This window comes from Natator depressus, chromosome 24, assembly GCF_965152275.1.
Source record: "Natator depressus isolate rNatDep1 chromosome 24, rNatDep2.hap1, whole genome shotgun sequence".
NCBI lineage: Eukaryota > Metazoa > Chordata > Testudines > Cheloniidae > Natator > Natator depressus.
The window spans coordinates 22,435,571-22,458,097 of record NC_134257.1 but is presented as its reverse complement, the minus strand read 5'-3'; the positions used below and the strand labels follow the sequence as shown (position 1 = coordinate 22,458,097).

Here is a 22,527-nt window from a genome sequence, read left to right as displayed (position 1 = left end):
CTCCAGCCTGCCCTGCCCCGCTGCTCCTGGGTGCAGGGCGGGGGGCTTCCCACGTGTATTTTCTTGTCTCTTTAAAAAGAAAGAAAAATGACCAAGTCATTGTTTATAAAATCCTCGCACCAAATGTCTAGAGGGATCCTTAAGCTTCCTACCCCCCCGGCGTGTGCGCGCGCACACTCACACACACACACACAGAGTCTCTCTCTCTCTCTCTCTTTCACACACACACACACACACACACAGACACACACCTGCTCCCAAGGCCTGACATTCTAGGAGGTGAGTAACAAGTTAAGTGAGGTGTTTGGGGGCGGGGGGAGGGCAGAGTTTACTCCTGAAGTTGCCTGGAGTGTCTTCTTAGGAGTTGGAGATCAAAGTGCACTTAAGGGTGTGTGTGTGTGTGTGTGTGTGTGTGTGTGTGATGAAGGGGCTGAGCCCTGCTCTGTGCGTGTCAGGGAGTGTGCATGACTGTGTGTGTATTTCCACACTCACACACCCATCCTCACACACACAGCTGTGCCCGGTGCCCACTACAGTGCCTCAGCTGCCCCTGGCCAGCACGGGGGGGGGGGGTGGAGTTTGGAAGATACAGGGGCCCAGCATGGTCACCTGGGGGGCTGAGCTAGACTTACTGCCCCCCCCCACAGTGCTTTGGGTTGTGGAGATTTTATATTTGGGGAGGAAAACTATCAGCTGGGGGCAGAAACTAGGCTAGTGTGTGTGTGTGTGGGGTACATATATACACACACTCACACCAGCCCTTTCTGGTGTGGACTCTTTCTGGACAATGTCCTTTTCCTTGTGGGTGGGTGGGTTGAATTTGTCGGGGGATCTTGGGCTGGGGGCGCTCCCTGGGGTGTATCTGGAAGTGGGGGGGGCTTGGCAGGAAGACAGGTCTTGTGCTGGGGGGCTCTTTGCCGGGGGAGCTTGTGGGGGGTGTCGCTGAGGGGGGATGTGTCTCAGGCTGGGAGGGGGCTTTAACAGAACCATCCCCCCCCCGAGGGCGGGCGGAGGGAGCAGGGAAGGAGCTGTGTGTGTTTTTGTATCTGTCTGGTCTCCTGGAATTATGAAAAATACCACCATCGACACTGGGCTTCAGCTTCGATTAAGGCAGATAGGACATGACAGGCCCCGATCAATAGCAGGCCCGTCCTATAAAGTGTCAAGTAATGAATCAATTTCGACTAAATTTTCCATTTTTCAGGGGCCGTTCGCAGAGAGAAGAATATCCTCTTTTGTAAAGATATTATTATCGATTGCGGCGGCAATTTGACATCAGGGGTAGTTAATTCCACTCAGAATAAAATTGAAAACACTTGAGAGAGAAGAGAGAGAGCCAGAGAGCCGAGCAGAGTGAGACAAAGGAAGAGGGGGAAGGAGGGGCAGGAAAGGCAGGAGGGGATGGATGGATGGATAGATAGATGGGTGTATGGGGACGGACGGATGGATAGATAGGACAGGCCCCGTGTCCCATTCCCCATCCCCATGAGCCAGCCAGGCCCTGCCCTGGGGCCGGATGGGGGCCGGTGCTGATCCGGGGGGGTAGGGGGAAGGCCCGTGTCCCATTCCCCGTCCCCGCCAACCAGCCAGGCCCTGCCCAGGGGCTGGATCAGCGCCGGTGCTGAACTGGGCGGAAAGGCCCCTCTTCCAACCGAGTTCACTTTTTTAAATCCCCTTCTGAGTCCAGAATAACCTTGTGACCTGTCTCTGAAATCGCCTTCTCGTCCTGTGGAAAGGGCAAGACCTTGTGGTCTGGGGAGGCGGGGTCAGGGGTGTGGTCTGACCGTGTGTGCGTGCGTGGGCGTGTGTGCACGCGTGTGTGTGCGCATGTGTGTGCGTGCGTGCATGTGCATGGGGGTGTGTGTGGGTGTGCATGGGGGTGTGCGTGGGTGTGCATGGGTGGAGGTGTGTGCGTGGGTGTGCATGGGGGTGTGCATGTGCATGGGGGTGTGCGTGGGTGTGCATGGGGGTGTGCGTGGGTGTGAATGGGGGTGTGCATGTGCATGGGTGGAGGTGTGTGTGTGGGTGTGCGTGTGTGCGTGCGTGCGTGTGTGTGTGCGGACGTGTGTGGACTTCCCCGTCTCAGTGCTCCGGGTGGGTGTGCGGCTGGCTCTGGGGGTCGTTACTGCTCGGGAGCCGTGCAATTTGAAGCCTTTCCATTTATCAGCTGCACAGGTTAAAGGCGAGCGAAGCCCCGGGGAGCGGGGGGTGGGGGGCAGCGCCTGCTGGCCCGTTAGAGGCACGTCTGTCCCGTTACGTCTGGGGCCCGGACAGACAGATGCACAAACCCAGGACACAGCCCGGGCCTGGCTCGGGAGTGTTAAGATGGTGCTCCAGTGGGAATCCGTGGGGCTGAGAGTTTTCCGCTCACTTGGGAGCCTCCCTTGATGTTGGGGGTGGGATTTGAAGTCCCAGAGAAATGAATTGGAAGATACCCCATGACCCCAGTGGGGCGCGAAGGACCTGGGTTGCAGGGAGCAGGGCTGGGGCTCAGCAGGGGGAACTCTCCCCTGCCAGTCAGTGCTGGCCCAGTGGGGTACTAGGGAGCACTGGGCTGCAGGGAGTGGGGCAGCTCTGGGTGGGGAGTGGGGTCTGGTGGGTTAGAGCAGGGCGGGCTGGGAGCCAGGACTCCTGGGTTCTCTCCCCAGCTCTGGGAGGGGAGTGGGGTCTGGTGGGTTGGGGGGGGGGCTGGGAGCCAGGACTCCTGGGTTCCCCACTTCCCTCGGCCCTAGCTGGGCATGGGGGGGGGTGACTGTGACCGGGGGCTGGGGGGCTGTAGCAATATCCCGGGCTGCCAGCAGCTGGCTATTTAGCTGTCACTGGGCCGATCAGGCGAGCGATCAGCAGAGCAATTGCCTGCTCCAGCCTCCAGCGCGCGCTTCATTCCTTTAAATCAAACGAAACCAGCCCCCCCCGCCCCCCATCCCCAGGCGAGGGTCGAACGAGGCGCGGCGCGCTCTGGAATATCAAGTGTGGCCAGAGTAGCAGAGCGACGTGGGGGCCAGGCGGGAGCTGGGGGGGGAGGGGGAGAGACCCAGGAACTCTTTTGGGTGGGGTCAGCCCCCCACCCCATATCGCAACCCCCCAGAGATCCCCCCCATCCCACGGGCCTGCTGACCCCTTCACCTGCCAGCTACTTCTGGTGCAGTGCGACCGACCTCCCTCGTAGCACCCAGGGGTGGGGCAGGGCTGCCGGCTGCCCCTACTGGGGGTTTAAAGGGGAGTCGCTGCTGACTTTGGCCACCCAGAGTGACAGAGAACCCTGCCCCCCATTTCCCCATCCTGCTCCCAGCTCCCAGCCCCCGCTGCACCCCTATGCCCCCCATCAGCACATCTCCCCTGCACCCACCTCCCAGGCCCCCCTGCTGCCAGAGCCCCTCCTGTGCCCCCAGCCCCACCACCACTCTCTGATCCCCAGCTTGGCCCTGCCTTTTGCAGAGCCAGAGAATAAATCCCTGATTAGCCATTTCTCAGGGTGGCATGAGCAGTCTGCCTGGGAGCCAGGACTCCTGGGTTCTCTCTCTTAGAGCAGGGGGGAGGGGCTGGGAGCCAGGACTCCTGGGTTCTAATCCTGACTCTGGCACTGATGAACTGGGTGACCCTGGGCTGGGCAACTCTCTTTGTCTCTCTCGGGGCCTGTTTCCCCTCCCAGCCCTTGTGTATTTACAGGTGTGATGGGGCCCCAGGCTTGGGGCTCTGGGCCGGCTCCGGAGGAAGCCAGGCAGGACTCTGGGGCACCGTCTCCCACCAGGGCCAGCAGCCTGCTCGGCTTCCGGGCCTCCTGGGTCCGACCTCAGAGCATTCAGCCCCCTGCTGACCCCGGGACCCCCCTCAGCGAGTCCCCCTGGACGGGGCCCCTGGGGAGCCTCACACACCCCCAAAGGGCCCTATCCCCTGCAGCCTGTGAGTGACACAGACGGGTTATTAGCCATGGGGAACCCAGCGTAGAACAGAGCTTGTGAGCGCAGGGACCAGGGACCTGCAGCAAACTCCATTGGGGTGGGGGTTGGGGGGATCCAGAGCCCTGGGCTCCCCCCTGAGTCCCAAACCAGGAGACTGAGTCACTTCCTGCAGCCCAGCCCCAGTCACCCCCAGCTCCCCCCTCCGGCCTTTGCCCCTTTCCTGGGCCAGCAGGTCCCCTGGGCTGCATCAGACACCTCCATCTTGCAGGGAAGCAGCTCTGGCTGCCAGTCGCCCGGACACAGGGTGGCCTCCGGTCTCTGTGCCCAGGCAGCCAGTCGGCGTCACACCTGCCCGCTCGGGTCTCTGCACCGATCACACCCCTGATCCCACCACCAAGGCACCTGAGTAACACACTGGGGAAACTGAGGCACGCACAATATTCAGACACAACATTAAGGACATTCCCACTTTGTCTCTGGGACATGGACTCTCTCACTTGGGTTCTGTGCAGGGCCCGGCACGGGTGGGGGGTGGGTCCCAGCTCTTAGCTAGGATCTGTGCAGCTCCTGAGTCCGGGGGGGGGGCAGCTGATCTCAGTCTGCACCTCCATATCCCACGCCCCCCCATCCCAGCGCCTCCTCTGCCCTATGCCCCCCAATAACTACCCCCCGCTCTGGTGCCTTGTTCCCTCCTGCGCACCCCTCGGGACTCCGCCCTGTCCCACGGCAGATAATTTAACAAAGGAGTCGTGGGATCGATGTTGACTCCTCGGCGGAGAGCCGTAGGCCGCGGCCTGGTCCAGCGTCACCAGGCCTGCCCTGCGCCAGACAGCTTGACTGATGACACACATTAAATAGTTAATCCGCCTGATTGAATGTTTGCTTCCTCCAAATTGAAACATTAAACAACAACGGGGCTCGAGGAGGCGGCGACAAATCAGTCATGAAAGATTCATTTTCTCCCGAATAATGTATCTCATGAGCTCGGAATATACAAATAGCCGGGCGGGTGGGACGGAAACCCCCCCTTCCTGCGCCATGGCGGGGCTGAGACCACCCACTGCCTCTGGCAGAGAACCCAGGAGTCCTGGCTCCCAGCCCCCGGCTGTAACCCACCAGGCCCCACTCCCCTCCGGGGAAAGAACCCAGGAGTCCTGTCCTGCAGGCTATAAACACATCCACTAGAGCACTTTGCCCCTTTGCAGGGATCTAGCCTGTTTCTTTCCCCTCACGAGCTTGGAGGGGGAGAGGAAAAGGGAACCTGAGTCAAAGGAGCTTCGTGTTTGGGTCAGGACTAGCTGGCAGGCAAAGGTGCCGGGCAGAGGTGCCGGCCCAGGCCCCAGAGCGGATTAATGCCCACCTGTCCATAGCAGCATTCCTGGGATAATTCCAGTTGGATCCACCCAGGGCAGAGCCCAGCCCACACCCCGACACTTTGGTGCCTTTTCAAAGGAGACCGGAGAGGATGGAAATCGTGCTGAGTTTCCCCGAGTCGGACCCAGCCATTCCAGTGAGAGCCGGGACTGGCAAAGCACAGGGAAACTGAGGCACAGCGTGTGAGGGCTGGCTGGGTGGTGGGGTGTTCCATGCTGTTATTGACCACAGGTCGTGCCCACTCTTGGCCCGTGCGGTCCCTGGGGGGAACCCCCTTCAGTGAGACAGCCCTTCTCGGAGGGCCACTCTCTCTCGGGGGCTAAGACCCTCCACCTCCTGGAGCCGCACCTCTCGGAGCTTTAGCGCACCTGTTTCTCACCGTGGGCCCCCTCAGGAAGTCCACTCGCTCCGGACCCCCGGGGCCTCCACTCCCAGGGGGAATAATGCCCCCCCCGATCCCTCCACTCCCAGAGGGAATAATGCAACCCTGTTCTCTAGGCTGGAGTGACACTCAGCCAGCGTAACACAGGAGGGGTTAGTGAGCGTCTGAACACAGCACAGGAAACTCTCAGGGCCCTCAGGCCTGGCCTCCCCCAGCCCAGCACATCCCAGTCTCCTCTGCATCCAGGTGGGCTCTGCCTGCCCCCTCCCTCCAGTCCTGAGCCCCCCTGCTTCTATCACCAGGCCCCAGGCCCCGCCTCTGTCCATTGTCTTCTCTCCAGGTAAACAGGGTCGCCTGGGACCTCCTCCCCTCTTCTGTCCTCGGGCCCCTCTGGCTGGAACCGGCTGGTCCGGTCACCGGGGTCCTCTCTTCGCAGCCCCTTGTCCTCCCGCTGGCCAGACCCGGCTGCAACTCCGGAGCTGGGCCTCTGGGTCACCAGGTCACCAGTCGCTGGGGTCTCCATTCTCCCGGCCATTCGCTGGTCCTCTGTAACAACAAACTCCCTCTCCCATCCCCTTGTTAAACCTGTAACACCCAGGGAAACTGAGTCCCACCCCCTCTGCATGGAAACCGTTGGGAAAACAAGAAAAAACCAAGAGAACCCCCCACTTCGTCACATGCTCAGTGTCTGTAGGCAGATCTTATGAGCCATCCCTGATTCTAACCCCAACTGCATGAAAAGAGCGTCAACACCCTGATTTCTGAGCCCCAAACTTCAGACACCCTCCACCCAGAACAGTTCTGATATTGGGGGGGGAATTTCTTGTGGGAGGGTTGATCTGAGTGCTCCACCACGCAACGTTCCTAAACCAGATTCTTCAGAGTGCACAAGAGAATTTAGATCCCAAATCTCAGGGTGCTGTGGAGGGCTGAGGATAGATAGATAGAGGGGGTGTGTGGGGATAGCTAGAGATCTATTTATCTATCTGTCTGTCTATCGCTGTCTCTCTGTTTCTATCTTTCTACCTAATTATCGCCACAAATCCCATCTATCTATCTATCTATCACGACACATCCCCCCTCTCTATAGATCCCCTTAAATCCCCTATTTCTCTATCTCCATACACCCCCTCTATCTATCTATCTATCTATCTCCACATACCTCATCTATCTATCTGTCTATCTATCCCGAGACACCCCCTCTATCTATCTCGACACCCCTCTCTATCTATCTAGGGTATGTGGGGATAGATAGATAGATAGATAGATAGATAGATAGATGGCTGCATGGGGATAGAGAAAGAGATAGACTGACTGATTGATAGATTATATATGTCACGAGAGAAAGAGAAAGAGAGAGGGTGTATGGCAATAGATAGATAAATAGATAGATAGACAGATAGATAGATAGATAGATAGAGGGGGTGGATGGGGATAGATAGATAGATAAATAGAGGGCTGCACAGGGATAGATAGGTGATGGGTGATATGTAAAGCCCGCTAGTCCCCATACACAGCACCCATCGGCGTCAGTGATGTTGCAGCGCTCTCTCTTGCTCCACTCCCCCACTCCCTTCCCAGCGCCAGAGTTAGAACCCAGGAGTCCTGGCTCCCAGCCCCCTGCTCTAACCACTAGACCCTGTGCCCTCCCAGAGCGGGGAGAGACCCCAGGAGTAAGTGGGTCAGTGAGATTTAGTGCATCTCCAGAGGGGCGGGGGCCGTGCGTGGCTCCGACGTGGGAGTCTCTCTGCCCAGTCTGGGCCCCCCCAGGCATCTGCTAGAGGGGTGTGCGTGTGGGCCCCGGCGTGGAGAGCACCCGGCCCGTGGCCTGGCTCCCTAGCCCCCACCTAGGCCCGGCCCAGCCCCGCGGGGAAGTGGCTGCGCGTGGCTGGGTGACAGACAGCCGTAATGATCCGCCGGCTGGGGGGGCACGCGGGGGGCTTGAGCGATGGGTCCCGCATTGTTTATCCCAAACATCATCATTAACGACAGCACAATTTGCCGGCGCCGCAACGGCTGATTTACATCAGGATTTAACAAGCCGGGGGGAGGGGGGGGGCTGCCTCCCCCACGGCAAGGGGGAAATGTGTGGGGGCCGCAGCAGGGTTACAGGATAGTGTGAAGTGACTGGTTACGATCTTGTCACACCCTACTAGCTAATTTCCACTCCCCTGACAGAGCCGGGGAGAGAACCCAGGAGTCCTGCCTCCCAGTGTGTGGCCTTGGGCAAGTCACTTCCCCGCTCTGTGTCTTTCCCTTCCTGCCTTTTGTTTGTTTAGACATTAGAGCTCTTTGGGGCAGGGCTTGTCTCCTACTCTGGGTCTGGGCGGCGCCCGGTGTGAAGGGCCCCGGTCCGGGTTGGGGTCTGGGCGGCGCCCGGCGCAAGGGGCCCCGGTCCGGGTTGGGGTCTGGGCGGCGCCCGGCGTGAGGGGCCCCGGTCCAGGTTGGGGCCTGGGCGGCGCCCGGCGCAAGGGGCCCTGGTCTGGGTTGGGGTCTGGGCGGCGCCCGGCGCAAGGGGCCCCAGTCTGGGTTGGGGTCTGGGTGGCGCCCGGCACAAGGGGCCCCGGTCCGGGTTGGGGTCTGGGCGGCGCCCGGCGTGAGGGGCGCTGGTCCAGGTTGGGGCCCGGGCGGCGCCCGGCGCGAGGGGCCCCGGTCTGGGTCTGGGTCTGGGCGGCGCCCGGCGCGAGGGGCCCTGGTCTGGGTTGGGGTCTGGGTGGCGCCCGGCGCGAGGGGCCCCAGTCTGGGGGGGGTCTGGGCGGCGCCCGGCGGGAGGGGCCCTGGTCTGGGTCGGGGTCTGGGTGGTGCCCGGCGCGAGGGGCCCCTGTCTCAGTTGGGGTCTGGGCAGCACCCGGCGCGAGGGGCCCCAGTCTGGGGGGGGTCTGGGCGGCGCCCGGCGGGAGGGGCCCTGGTCTGGGTTGGGGTCTGGGCAGCGCCCGGCGCGAGGGGCCCCGGTCCGGGTGGGGGTCTGGGCGGCGGCCGGCGCGAGGGGCTCCAGTCTGGGTTGGGGTCTGGGCAGCCCCCGGCGCGAGGGGCCCCGGTCTGGGTTGGGGTCTGGGCGGCGGCCGGCGCGAGGGGCCCCTGTCTCAGTTGGGGTCTGGGCTGCCCCCGGCGCGAGGGGCCCTGGTCTGGGTTGGGGTCTGGGCGGCGCCCGGCGCACTGGGGGTTCCAATCTTGGTTGCAGCCGCGGGCGGATGTGCGGAGGTTGTGAGGTTGTGAGGTGCGTTGCTCTGTGTGTCTGGGGTGCAGATCTGTGTCCCGGGGCGAAGCGGGGTGTGGAGGCTCTGGGCGTGTTGGCGTGGGCCTGGGCCGTATGGTTTTATGTTTCGGTGTGTGGATTGTGCTGGGCGTGGCAAGGGACTGGCCCTCTGGGGCTCCCAGCCCAGCCCCCTTTGATTCCTTTCCCTGGAGTCAGTGCTATCCAGCGTGGGGGTGGGCAGGAGGGGGGAGCTGAGCGAGGGCCCTTCTCCTGTGCCCCCTACATCTGGGCAGGGCTGGTACAGCCTCGAGACGGGGGTGGGGATTCCCATGCGTGGCTCTGAGAGGGGCAGGCAGGTCTCATGCTCCCTGGTGTGGCAAGGTGGGTATGTGGGGATGGGGGGTCCCGTGCCTGGGTCCGCAGGGTGGGGTTCCCACGCCCCTAGCTGGAGGGTCCGGCACAGCCGAGCTCTAGACGGGAGGGGCCTGGCTCCTGTGCACCTTTGCCTGGAGGGCAGGGGGTGTCCATGTGCCCTTGTCCGCCAGGGGGAGTGGGGGGTCCCTTCCCCCGTGCGTCCTGGCTGAGGGTGGGTGGGGGCCCAGCTCGGGGTGCAGAGGGTGGGGGCCTGGCTGTGGGTGGGTGGGGTGGTGGCCCAGTGTTCAGGGCGGGGGCCTGGCTGGCGGTGGGGGCCCTGCTGAGGGTGGGGGGCCCGGCGTGGAGGGGGGCTGGTGTGCAGGGTGGGGGCCTGGCTGTGGCGGGAGGGCTGGGGCCCAGTGGGTGGGGGCTCTGCTGGGGGTGGTGGGGGCTGGCTGGGGAGGGGCCAGGGGGGCCGGGCGGGGGCAGCCGTGTGCGGCCGGCTCGGGGCTGATCAATATTCGATTTAGGTGCTAATTCGCCGCTTTTCTGCAGCTGTCAGCGGGTGATGTATCGGGGGGGGCGGGGGTCGCCGCCAGCCCGAGCCGGCTCCGCACTAACAATAGAGACGGGGGAATATTATTTATGGGCTCAGACGGGGGGGTTGCGGCTGGGGCCGCGTGATGCCTCCTTGGCCATGAATGACGGGGGCCGTCGGACAATTTAACACACACCCAGAGACAGACCCAGCGAGGGGGCAGCCCGCCCCATACGGTGCCCTGCCTCGCCCCAGCCGCAGCCCCCCAGCCCCGGCCTGACAGCTGCTGAGAGACACCTGGGCAGGGAACTGGGGGGGGGGGGTTTCCCATGTAGGGGGGGCAGGGAGAGGGAGCTTAAAATTGGGGAGACAAGGGGGGTGGGGGAGCTCCTGGGGTGCTGAGGGGGGCGATGGGTTGATGGTGCCACGGGAAGGAAACCGGGGGGTTGATGGACACTATGAGACAAGGCGGGGCCCCTCGCATGGCCACCCCGCGCCCTCTCCCCCAAGTGCCCAGAGGTTGGGGGCAAAGCTGGGGAGATCCTGTCGGACCAGTTGGAGAAAGGCCCTGCCAGGGTGCTGGGTCTGGGGGGGACAAAGCCCCCACCCCCCATGGGGAGATTTCAGAGCCACAGTGCAGCTGGGCGGGAGGCTGCGTGTGTGGGGTAAGGGTAAGAGGGTACCCCAGCTGCTGAGGGGGGACTGGAGGGTAAGGGGGTACCCCAGCTGCTGAGGGGGGGTAAGGGGACTCGGTTTAAAAGTTGAAACAGGGAATGGACCCCTCAATAATCTGTCTCCATCCCTCACCCCCCAACGCCGAGCTACTAGTGGGGAGCATTGAACAGGGGGGGCAGGAAAATTGGGGACCCCCAATACAGTACTACAATCTGTTCCTGCCACATCACCAGGGGAAACCCTGACACACAACCTGCCCCCCTTTAAAAAGTGGGGTCCCCTTGGCAGCCAAAGGGCACAGGGATCCAGGTCCAAGGCAGGGCCCCCCAAGTGTGTGTGGGGGATCCCAGGGAAGGAAAGTGGGGTATCTCAGCTTCCAATCTCACCACTGACAGGTTTGAATTACTTTTGAGCTGGCTCCGATGGGGGGGGGGAATGGGCCACATTCGCAGGCAGCCCTGGCAATGTTTGACGTGTGCGGGGAGCTGGGGCACCCCAAGGGGCGCTTAGGACCCCGCTGCCCCAGGCGCGGTACGAACACAGCCAGGCCACAGCCCTCCTTGGGGTGTGAGCCACAGAGCCCAGCCCCCCGAAATCCCCAGCCCCCCAAAATCCCTAGCCCCCAGTCTCCGCTGATGCTGGCAGGAGTCGGGGTGCTCCCAGACCCCCTAATTCAGGACTCAGTAGGACTGGGCCCCTTTAAAGTGTCTCCAAGCTGGGGTCCCCTAAATAGGGAGGGGCCCTGATTGTAGGTGTTTGAATGGCCCAAGGCCTACCTGAGATGGGGAATTGGGAGTGGGGGGATATTTATGACAAGGACAACGCCCCCCCGTCCCCCTCTCCCCCCGTGCCCCCAGCGTGGAGCAGGGTGGGATCAGCTGCTCTGTACAGGGTAGGTGTGAACGGGACACACCCAAACAGCCCCTCATGTGCCCGCTCCCCCCACTTGGGAGCCGCCCTCTCTGCCCCGTTCAGCCCCCACAACACCACTGGGAACTGGGCTATGCAAATTGTGGGGTAGTCAATGGGGCCGGATCAGGGAAGGTGCCTCCTAGAGGGGACAGGCCCCGTGCCCCATTCCCCGCCCTCCTGAGCCAGCCAGTCCTTGCCCTGGGGCTGGATCAGGGCCGGTGCCCCCTATAGGGGACAGGCCCCCGCCCCATTCCCCACCCCAGAGGTGTTGGAACTAGGGGGCTGCCGCACCCCCAGGCTGGATGTGGTTTCCATCATATCCAGGGTTTACAGTTGGGTTCAATGGCTCTCAGCCCCCCACTACACACATTTCTCCAGTCCCCCTGTCCTGTCCCCTGAGCCAGCCAGCCCCCCGCCCTGGGACCAGTTCAGAGCCTAGAGGGGAAAGACCCCAGGTCCCCTTCTTTTTAATTAAGGGCCAGGCCTGTTAATTTGTCATTTCCCAGTTCCCATCTCCCCTAGGGCCTTGGCCACCTTTCAGCCCTTGGTGCCAGGCGCCCTCTGTTGCTGGGGGCCCCCCTGTGATTGGGGACCGCCCAGCCAGGTCTCCCCCAGAACAGCTGATGAGGGGCGAATGCTCGGGGGGTTCTGTCCTTCGCCCCATCGGTCTCTCTGCCGGCTCACGCGCCCCTCCTGGCCTGACCTGGGGACAATCCCCCTTCCCTGCGGAGGAGCGATTCTGTCCCGTCCTGGCCCCATCTGCCCGCAGCCCCCATTATGTTCTTCGTTCCCTCTTTTTCCACTCCCCCCTCCCCCCCACTGTCTGCGTCTCTGTCTTCTTCAGTCTGTCCGTCCCACGCCTCCGTTCCCCGTCCCCCCTCGCTGCGTCCCCCCCAGCCAGGATCACATGGAAATCCATCAATGAGGGAAGGATGTTCTCAATAGGCCGGAAGATGGATAAAGGCGCACGCCTTGATTACAATCCCTGTCTGCCGCACTTTAATTAACACTTTAGTTAATTAGTTCGGGCCCATTTACGAGTAAAATGTTTTTATTAGGGAATTTGCATGATGGCCCGGCGTGATGAATTGATGTGTTAGCCAAACTATCCGACTGTTCTTAATAGATAATAAACAGGAATCAATCAGCCGACTCCGACAGCCACCTGACACTCGGCACCACCCCACCGGGCCTCCTGCCCCGCGGCCTGGGGGTGCCTGGGGGCCCGCTCCAGATATGCCCTGACATTCCCCCCACCAGACACCCGGGGTTGAGATGCAGCCGTCTCTGGGGTGGGGCACAGGGGCTGGTTATATGGGGACCCGCCCCCGGCCCTGGGACGTGGCCCCTCTGGGGTGGGACGCAGGGGCCCATGGGGCTCTTTATACAGGGACCCCTCGCCCGGCGCTGAGCGGCTGCAGACACGAGGGGCAGCCCTGGCTGTGGGGGGAAGCCCCCCCCGACCAGAGCCATCCCAGCGGGGCTGGCGGCCGCATCCAAGCCCCGAGCTAACCAGACCCTGAGGGCCGGGTGGCGGAGCCGGGGTCCGGGACGCGTGTGACCCCGCGAGCCGCGGCCAGTGCTCGGGAGAAGGGCGCCACCCTGTGGCCGCGCCGCGCTACTGCAGCTCTGTGGAGGGGGGCCGGGCTGGGAACAGCGACGCCTGGCGGGGACCGGGGGGCGGGGGCAGGACGGGCGAGGGGTCCCCGTGTGACCAACCCCCGCCCCACCCCAGAGGGGCCGCATCCCAGCGCCGGGGGAGGGGTCCCTGGACACTGGCCCTCGGGAATCGCGGATCCTGGACTCGGCCACGCGTTGCTTCCAGAGACACTTGAGGGGCCCCGAGCAGCCCGGCCTGCGCTCTCCGGCCGTGGGGGGCCCAGTTCGAATCTTCCCTCCCCAGCGCCCCCCTGGTGGCAGATGAGCTGGGAGTCTCAGCCCCCTCTCTGGGCTGGACAGGCTGGGGGCCTGAATTACCTCCCTGCCCCAGGGGTCAGCCCAGCGGCCTCCTCACTGACCCACCCAGCCGGCTTTACCCCGGAATGGTCTCTTTCAATTCAGCCCGGGGTGGGGCTGCGAGCCAGGACTCCTGGGTTCTATTTTGGCTCTGGGAGGGGAGTGGAGGCTAATGGTTAGAGCAGGGGGTCTGGGAGCCGGACTCCTGGGTCCTCTCTTGCTGGGGGGGCCCTGCTGCTGACTGTGACACCCCCGCCCCCCACAGGGCGACGTAGGGCTGGCCATGGGGAAACTCTAGGGCAACGACTTCAGCCAGACGACCATCTCCCGCTTCGAGGCCCTGAACCTCAGCTTCAAGAGCATGTGCAAGCTGAAGCCGCTGCTGGAGAAGTGGCTCAATGGTGCCAGTGAGGGGGGGACAGCTGGGATCTCTGGGAGGGAGGCCTGGGGACCTGGGGGGCCCAGCTGGTCGTGACTGGGACTTTGTGGATGGGCAACACAGAGGGGGGGTATCAGGCTTTGGTCTGGGGGGCTCCTGGGGTTGGGTGTCTATGGGCTTTGGGGCCCGGGGGCGGGGCTGGGAGCCAGGACTCCTGGGTTCTCATCTGACCCACTGCAATTCCCTTGTCTTCTGACCCCGAGCCACTTCTAGGGGGCAGGGGAGGGGTTCCTGAACTAGTGTCTGTGGGATGTCTCCAGCACTAGGGAGCGCGAGGGGTTAACCCCCCCCCCCCGCCCTGTCAACCCCAGTGACTGGCCAGGCCACCAGGAAGACTAAAAGGGCAGCAATGAGCCGTAGCCAGGCCGAGATGAATGGGCCCGGGGGGTTAGAACAGAGGCCCCAGCGCCCCCATGCACCAGGTCCATTAACGGGGCAGCTTAAACTCCCATCCGTCAGCCGGGCCCCGCGGCACCCAACGATGGATGGGAAACCGAGGAGCTGGAACCCGGCCACCAAAGGGCCATCGCTCTGCGGGGCCGGACAGCGGGAGTGAGTCACACGGGGGCTGTGCTGGGGCCAGGACTCCTGGGTTCTCTCCGGGCTCTGGGAGGAGAGTGGGGTCTAGTGGTTAGAGTGGGGGGGGGCTGGGAGCCAGGATTCCTGGGTTCTCTCCCGGGCTCGGGGTGTTTCTGCCAACAGGCCAGTCAATGAGTGGCAGAGACAGGGAGCGGCTGGGCTGAACTCAACCCTGAACTTTCCAACTCTACTCGGCCCCTCCCCCCCTTTGTGTCACTCACCCGCAGTTCCGGCTAGCCCAGCCCGGCCCCCCAGCCCTGCCGGTGCCCCTCACTCCAGACCCGCAGCCCCCTGCCAGCCCAGCCCTGGCCCCCCTGCTCTGCCGGTGCCCCTCACTCCCAACCCGCAGCCCCCTGCCAGCCCAGTCCTGGCCCCCCTGCTCTGCCGGTGCCCCTCACTCCCAACCCGCAACCCCTGCCAGCCCAGCCCTGGCCCCCCTGCTCTGCCGGTGCCCCTCACTCCCAACCCACAGCCCCCTGCCAGCCCAGTCCTGGCCCCCCTGCTCTGCCGGTGCCCCTCACTCCCGACCCGCAACCCCTGCCAGCCCAGCCCTGGCCCCCCTGCTCTGCCGGTGCCCCTCACTCCCAACCCGCAGCCCCCTGCCAGCCCAGCCCTGGCCCCCCTGCTCTGCCGGTGCCCCTCACTCCCAACCCGCAGCCCCCTGCCAGCCCAGCCCTGACCCCCTGCTCTGCCGGTGCCCCTCACTCCCAACCCGCAGCCCCCTGCCAGCCCAGTCCTGGCCCCCCTGCTCTGCCGGTGCCCCTCACTCCCGACCCGCAACCCCTGCCAGCCCAGCCCTGGCCCCCCTGCTCTGCCGGTGCCCCTCACTCCCAACCCGCAGCCCCCCCCCCCCAGCTCTGCCGGTGCCCCTCACTCCCGACCCGCAACCCCTGCCAGCCCAGCCCTGCCCCCCTGCTCTGCCGGTGCCCCTCACTCCCGACCCGCAGCCCCCTGCCAGCCCAGCCCTGCTGACACCCCTCGAGCCAGATCCCTCTATTTTTCTCTCTTGTTTTTAAAGGCTCCCCCCTGCCCCCCCCCCGAGCGTTATGACTTCATCTTCCGCGCGGGTTGGAGGCAGCGGGAAATAAATCTTCATAAAGCCGGGGTTGTGATTAATCCCTGGGCCAAGGCTGGGGAGCGGGACCTTTCCCATTAGTGGCTAATAGGAAGATGGAGAGGGCCTGTCGCCGGCAGTGGCCGCCCGTCATTTGTTCCACTTTGCAGCCCATTTGGCGGCGGGACTGCGCGGCACTCCATCAAAAATATTTTCAGAGTTAATTTCCGACCCTTAATCTGCCTGATTCTTATTTTGTATCGAATGGCAGAATCGATTTTCGTAGCGACTAAATTAAATAAGGGCTGTTTTCATGCATGGGGGAGCCCGGAGGGGAGAGGGGGGCGTGGGGCTAGAGAGCTGGATGGATGGATGGATAATGAAGGGTCCATGGCCGGGGGAAGGGCATGAAAGTGCTGGATGGGGCTGTGGGTGCTATGGGGCGCATGGGGGCTGTGGGGGGCTGCTATGGAGTTGGGGGTGGGGAGGATGGTTATGAGGATGGAGCTATGGGGGGGCCATGGGGAGGATGGGTCCCTCTTCCCAGCCCTTCTGCATCACACCTCCTGCTAGGTGGGGGACCCAGAGGGTTTCCCCTCCTCACCCCCTGCCCCACTGGATCCCTGGGAGGGGGGGGATTTCTGACCCCGCCCCCCGGAGCTGCCTTTTTCTCTCTCCTCCATTTATCTCATTTTGTGTTACTGACAATTTGACACAAACGTCACCAGGAATCGGGGGTCCCCTGCAGCCCCTGGCTATGGGGGGAATGGGTTTGCGCCGCCCGGCCTAGCCCCCACCCGGAGCTGGGGAGAGAAGCCAGGAGTCCTGGCTTCCAGCCCCCCTCTAACCACCTGGCCCCACCCCCCTCCCAGAGCCTGGGAGAGAACCCAGGCGTCCGGCCATCTCTCTCTCACCAGGGAGCTCCTCCCAGACCTGATTCAGCCCAACCCACTGGGGGGAGATTCCTGGGCTCACAGCACCACCCAGCGGAGAGAAGGGGAAATATGCCGGTGCCCCTCACTCCCGACTGCAGCCCCCCCAGCCCGCCGTGCTGAGCCACTTACAGTAATAGCAACAGCCCCCCCGCCCCCCCTTCAGGTCCAAAGTCTGACCCTGACGGGGTGGAGCCGCGGAGCCAAATATTTACCCACGCTCTCCGTTGCCTGGCAACCGGTGAGCGTCTTCCCCTCCCCCCGCAGGTCCAACCCGCTACGCAGCCCCCCCGCTGCTGAGGTCACCCCCACACCCCCACGGGCTCCCAGCCCCCGCTCTAGCCACCAGACCCCACTGCCCTCCCCGAGCCAGGCAGAGAACCCAGGAGTCCTGGCTCCCAGCCGCGCCCCTGTGTCACGGAGTGTGGGGGGTCCGGGGCCTGCACCCCCTTCCTGGGATTCACCGCGACTCTCAGCCAGCCCGCAAAACAGACGGTTTATTGGACAACAGGAACACAGTCCAAAACAGAGCTTGTGGGGACCCCCAGGACCCCTCAGTCAAGTCCTTCTGGGGGGCAGGGAGCTTAGACCCCAGCCCTGGGGTTCCCTGTGTTCCTCCACCCAGCCCCAAACTGAAACTACCCCCCCAGCCGGTTCCCTCCTGCAGCCTTTGACCCGTTTCCTGGGCAGAGGTGTCACCTCCCCCTCCCGGCTCAGGTTACCGGCTCCCAGGTCTCCCATCCCCAGGGAAACTCCCCTGCCACATTCCCAGGTCAACACTCCCCCCACCCTGCTGCGTCACACCTTGCTCTAACCCTCTACACCCCACTCCCCTCCCAGAGCTGGGGAGAGAACCCAGGAGTCCTGGCTCCCAGCCCCCCCCCCTGCTCTAACCCACCAGCCCCCACTCCCCTCCCAGAGCTGGGAGAGACCCCAGGAGTCCTGGCTCCCAGCCCCCCCCGCCCCCCCCGGCTCTAACCCTCTACACTCCACTCCCCTCCCAGAGCTGGGGAGAGACCCCAGGAGTCCTGGCTCCCAGCCCCGCTCTAACCAGTAGACCCCATTCCCCTCCCAGACCTGGGGAGGGAACCCAGGAGTCCTGGCTCCCAGCCGCACCCCTGCTCTAACCCTCTACACCCCACTCCCCTCCCAGAGCTGGGGAGAGAACCCAGGAGTCCTGGCTCCCAGCCCCCCCCCCCCTGCTCTAACCCACCAGCCCACACTCCCCTCCCAGAGCTGGGAGAGACCCCAGGAGTCCTGGCTCCCAGCCCCCCCCGCCCCCCCCGGCTCTAACCCTCTACACTCCACTCCCCTCCCAGAGCTGGGGAGAGACCCCAGGAGTCCTGGCTCCCAGCCCCGCTCTAACCAGTAGACCCCATTCCCCTCCCAGACCTGGGGAGGGAACCCAGGAGTCCTGGCTCCCAGCCGCACCCCTGCTCTAACCCTCTACACCCCACTCCCCTCCCAGAGCTGGGGAGAGAACCCAGGAGTCCTGGCTCCCAGCCCCCTCCCCCTGCTCTAACCCACCAGCCCCCACTCCCCTCCCAGAGCTGGGAGAGACCCCAGGAGTCCTGGCTCCCAGCCCCGCTCTAACCAGTAGACCCCATTCCCCTCCCAGACCTGGGGAGGGAACCCAGGAGTCCTGGCTCCCAGCCGCACCCCTGCTCTAACCCTCTACACCCCACTCCCCTCCCAGACCTGGGGAGGGAACCCAGGAGTCCTGGCTCCCAGCCGCACCCCTGCTCTAACCCTCTACACCCCACTCCCCTCCCAGAGCTGGGGAGAGAACCCAGGAGTCCTGGCTCCCAGCCCCCCCCCCCTGCTCTAACCCACCAGCCCCCACTCCCCTCCCAGAGCTGGGAGAGACCCCAGGAGTCCTGGCTCCCAGCCCCCCCCGCCCCCCCCGGCTCTAACCCTCTACACTCCACTCCCCTCCCAGAGCTGGGGAGAGACCCCAGGAGTCCTGGCTCCCAGCCCCGCTCTAACCAGTAGACCCCATTCCCCTCCCAGACCTGGGGAGGGAACCCAGGAGTCCTGGCTCCCAGCCGCACCCCTGCTCTAACCCTCTACACCCCACTCCCCTCCCAGAGCTGGGGAGAGAACCCAGGAGTCCTGGCTCCCAGCCCCCCCCCCCCTGCTCTAACCCACCAGCCCACACTCCCCTCCCAGAGCTGGGAGAGACCCCAGGAGTCCTGGCTCCCAGCCCCCCCCGCCCCCCCCGGCTCTAACCCTCTACACTCCACTCCCCTCCCAGAGCTGGGGAGAGACCCCAGGAGTCCTGGCTCCCAGCCCCACTCTAACCAGTAGACCCCATTCCCCTCCCAGACCTGGGGAGGGAACCCAGGAGTCCTGGCTCCCAGCCGCACCCCTGCTCTAACCCTCTACACCCCACTCCCCTCCCAGAGCTGGGGAGAGAACCCAGGAGTCCTGGCTCCCAGCCCCCTCCCCCTGCTCTAACCCACCAGCCCCCACTCCCCTCCCAGAGCTGGGAGAGACCCCAGGAGTCCTGGCTCCCAGCCCCGCTCTAACCAGTAGACCCCATTCCCCTCCCAGACCTGGGGAGGGAACCCAGGAGTCCTGGCTCCCAGCCGCACCCCTGCTCTAACCCTCTACACCCCACTCCCCTCCCAGAGCTGGGGAGAGAACCCAGGAGTCCTGGCTCCCAGCCCCCCCCCCCTGCTCTAACCCACCAGCCCCCACTCCCCTCCCAGAGCTGGGAGAGACCCCAGGAGTCCTGGCTCCCAGCCCCCCCCGCCCCTAACCCTCTACACTCCACTCCCCTCCCAGAGCTGGGGAGAGACCCCAGGAGTCCTGGCTCCCAGCCCCGCTCTAACCAGTAGACCCCATTCCCCTCCCAGACCTGGGGAGGGAACCCAGGAGTCCTGGCTCCCAGCCGCACCCCGGCTCTAACTCTCTACACCCCACTCCCCTCCCAGAGCTGGGGAGAGAACCCAGGAGTCCTGGCTCCCAGCCCCCCGGCTCTAACCCTCTATGCCCCACTCCCCTCCTAGTATCTGGGACATCTCACAGAACTCCCTACCCTGGGCCCCAGCCATTGTCCAAACTTCCTCCCCAGCTCCCCCCCAGGTGTAAGAGGGACCCGCCCAGCCCCACCTGCACCCTTCAAATTTCACAGCTCCAGGAACTGCCGCAGTTGTTCTGCCACCAGCAAACACCAGGTAAGGAGGCTGCTGGCACCTGGCCCAGCCCTCAGGGGCTGCGGGCCAAGGACCCCGGCTCAGCTTCAGTCTGCTGGCAGGGGCTGCGGGTCGGGAGTGAGGGGCACCGGCAGAGCTGGGGGGGAGCCTAGGGCCGGCCTAGCAGGGGGCTGCGGGTCGGGAGTGAGGGGCACCGGCAGAGCTGGGGGGGAGCCTAGGGCCGGCCTAGCAGGGGGCTGCAGGTCGGGAGTGAGGGGCACCGGCAGAGCTTTGGGGGGCAGGGCTGGGCCGGCCTAGCAGGGGCTGCGGGTCGGGAGTGAGGGGCACTAGCAAATCTGGGGAAAACCCAAGGCTGGGGGGGCAGCAGGTCGGGAGTGAGGGGCACCGGCAGAGCTTTGGGGGGCAGGGCTGGGCCAGCCTAGCAGGGGGCTGCAGGTCGGGAGTGAGGGGCACCGGCAGAGCTGGGCAGGGGTCTCTTGGGGCAGGGCCTCAGGACTCTGGGACATTCGCCTGCTTTTCAGTTTCGGTCGCAGCCTCGGGTTTCTGTCTCGGTTTGATTCGTTAGCTCAGCTGCCTGAACCCCACATCATGGCCTGGCAAGAGCACAACCCCTGTTCGTCCAGTGCCCCTCACTCCCGACCCGCAGCCCCCGCTCCCCCAGCCCCGGGCTCCCCTCCCCAAAATTGCAGTAAAGATCCTCCAGTCATTGTTTGTTTGCCCCGGGGTGTGACCTCCCCACATGCCCCCGCACCTCCGTCACCGCCGGGCGTTTCCCCCCTGCCCAGACCTGCCGGGGGGGCCCTGGGGGCTGGAGAATCGCCAAGAGCTGAATCAGGAGCTGGGCTGCTCAGGGGAGTGCCGGGGGGGTGGGGTTCAGCCTCTTGTCCCCAGCTCCACAATCTGTCCCTGCCCTGGCCGGTGTCCCCTCAGCCCCCGTGTTCCCCTCTTCCCCGGGCTCGGAGGGGGGGCTCTCCCTGGCTCAGGCAGCTGGGGCTCGGTTGGCTGCACCCCTTAGGTGACTGGGGAGGGTTTGGGGGGTCCAGTCCGGGCTGACACCCCCGTGTGCCCCCAGGCTGCACCATGGCCTATCAGGCGGAGACCGTGCAGCCCGGCCGGGTGCAAACCAGCTACTCCTATGGCACCTCCAGCGCCTGGAGCTCCGGGACGTGCGACTGCTTCGCAGACATGGGCGTGTGTGAGTGAGGGGGGGCCCAGCGGGGTTGGGGGGATGTCAGGGGAGGGGGGTTCCCAGGGGGGGCTGTGGGGAGGCTGGGGGGGTTCTGAGGTGGGGATGTCAGGGGAGGGGTTCCCAGTGGAGGTTATGGGGAGACTCGGGGGTGGGTTCCCAGTTTTTAGCTCTGTAATCCCCCCCCCACAGGTCTCTGCGGTACCTTTGTGCCCTGCATCCTGGCCTCCCAGGTGTCCCAGGACTTCGGCGAGTCCTGCCTCCTGCCCTGCCTGCCGGGCACCCTGCTGGCCCTGCGCACGGGGGTACGGGAACGGTACCACATCAAGGTGAGGCCGGGGGGGACCGGGGGCAGTTTCCAACCAGAGCCGGGTTTCTCCACCCCAGCGCGCTCCCCCTCAAGCTAAGTGTGGCCTCTCCAGCCAGGGCCCCCAGAGCCATGGCCAACACCCCAGCCCTGCAAGGGGCCCAGCCCCCACCTGCCCCCTCCCCACTCGGCCAGCGGCACCGACCTGGTGAGGAGTAAAACCTCCTGCCCCGGATGGAGCCAGCCTGGGCACGTCTGCCCATCGCCCGGCCATTGCTAGCTGAACAGTGCCAATGCTGGGGACGTGGGGCTGAGCCCTGTGTGCTCAGGCTGGTAACCGAAGAGGGAAACTGAGTCACACGTAAGCGGCAGGAAAGATCAACGCCGTCGCTCCCCCGTGTCGGTGCAGAGCTGGACAAATTCCAACTCGAAAGATGGTGAAAATTCCTCCCCAGGTGGGGAACCAGCCACTGGGACAACTCCCACGGGGCTGGGCTGGGTTCTCCGGCGCTGGGGCGGGGGGCGGAGGGGGGGTTGGCTGGTTTTTCCCAATGCTGGGATTTCTTTTCCCACTTCTCACCCCCCCCACCCCCTGTGGCGAGGTCCGTGACCAGGGCCTGTGTGAGGCCGGGCGCTAGTTGGTGACGTTCATAACGACTTCATGCCAACGCTGGCTCTTCCAGGCACGTCTGGCTTATAGCCTATAAATCTGTGCCCAGAGGGGCCCCCCTGCCCCGCTAACCCCTCTCTCCCCACAGGGCAGTATCTGCGACGACTGGCTCGTCATGGCCTGCTGTGGGCCCTGCGGCCTTTGCCAGCTGTCCCGGGAGCTGTTGCACCGGAGATGAGGGGCCAGGGGACCCCCGGCTCCGGCTAGAGGGCTCTGAACTGTTGCTGCAGCTGGAAGAAAATCTCTTGCCCCCCTCTCCCCTGCCTGGGGAGGAGTCCAGGGACAGTGGAGGAGCCCCTGCCCCAGCCCCAAACCCCCTAAATAAATAACCTCCCAAACTCTTTGCAGTAGCCTGTTTTTATTAGTGGGGCCCCACACGCTGCATCCTCGGGAGCGGTGGGAGGATGTGGCCCAGGGGGGATGAAAAATATTAGATAAATAACTACAGCGCGCCACATGGGGAGAGTTAAGGGTACAGGCGCTCACACACCGAGGGGGCAGTTAAGGGTACAGGCACTGATGAGCTGCCAAAATCTTAACATCGGGTTCCCTCCTCACCCCCCGAGGGGGTCGTTGCCCACCCCCGCCCCCGGGGACTCCTGCTCCATCCAACCTCCCCGCGTTCCTTGACACCCCCCCCCGGACCCCTGCCCCATCCACCCCCCTCCCCTGTCCCATGACTGCCCCCAGAACCGGGCAGGAGGGTCTCGTGGGCCACCGTAGTGGGTGCCCATCCCGCCCCTAAGAGCCAGAGGGACCTGCCCGGGGGCGAAGTGAGGACTCCTGGCGGTGCTTACCTGGGGCAGCTCCCAGGAAGCCTCCGGCAGGTCCCTCCAGCTCCTAGGGGCAGGGGAGCGTAGCTGGGGGGGAGCCGGGGGAGCGGCTGCTCCCCCCACTGATCACATCAAAAATG

General features: G+C 64.4%; 1 protein-coding gene across 1 annotated transcript; it reads left to right on the top strand.

The window, feature by feature from the left end:
- The first annotated feature begins 224 nt into the window (after positions 1–224).
- Positions 225–21,839, top strand: LOC141977248 (cornifelin homolog A-like). Its single transcript, XM_074938638.1, has 4 exons — positions 225–279; positions 20,524–20,646; positions 20,830–20,966; positions 21,703–21,839. Exons 2-4 carry the CDS (start codon positions 20,532–20,534, stop codon positions 21,790–21,792), a joined length of 342 nt encoding a protein of 113 aa, XP_074794739.1. The 5' UTR covers positions 225–279; positions 20,524–20,531; the 3' UTR covers positions 21,793–21,839.
- The last annotated feature ends 688 nt before the right edge of the window (positions 21,840–22,527 follow it).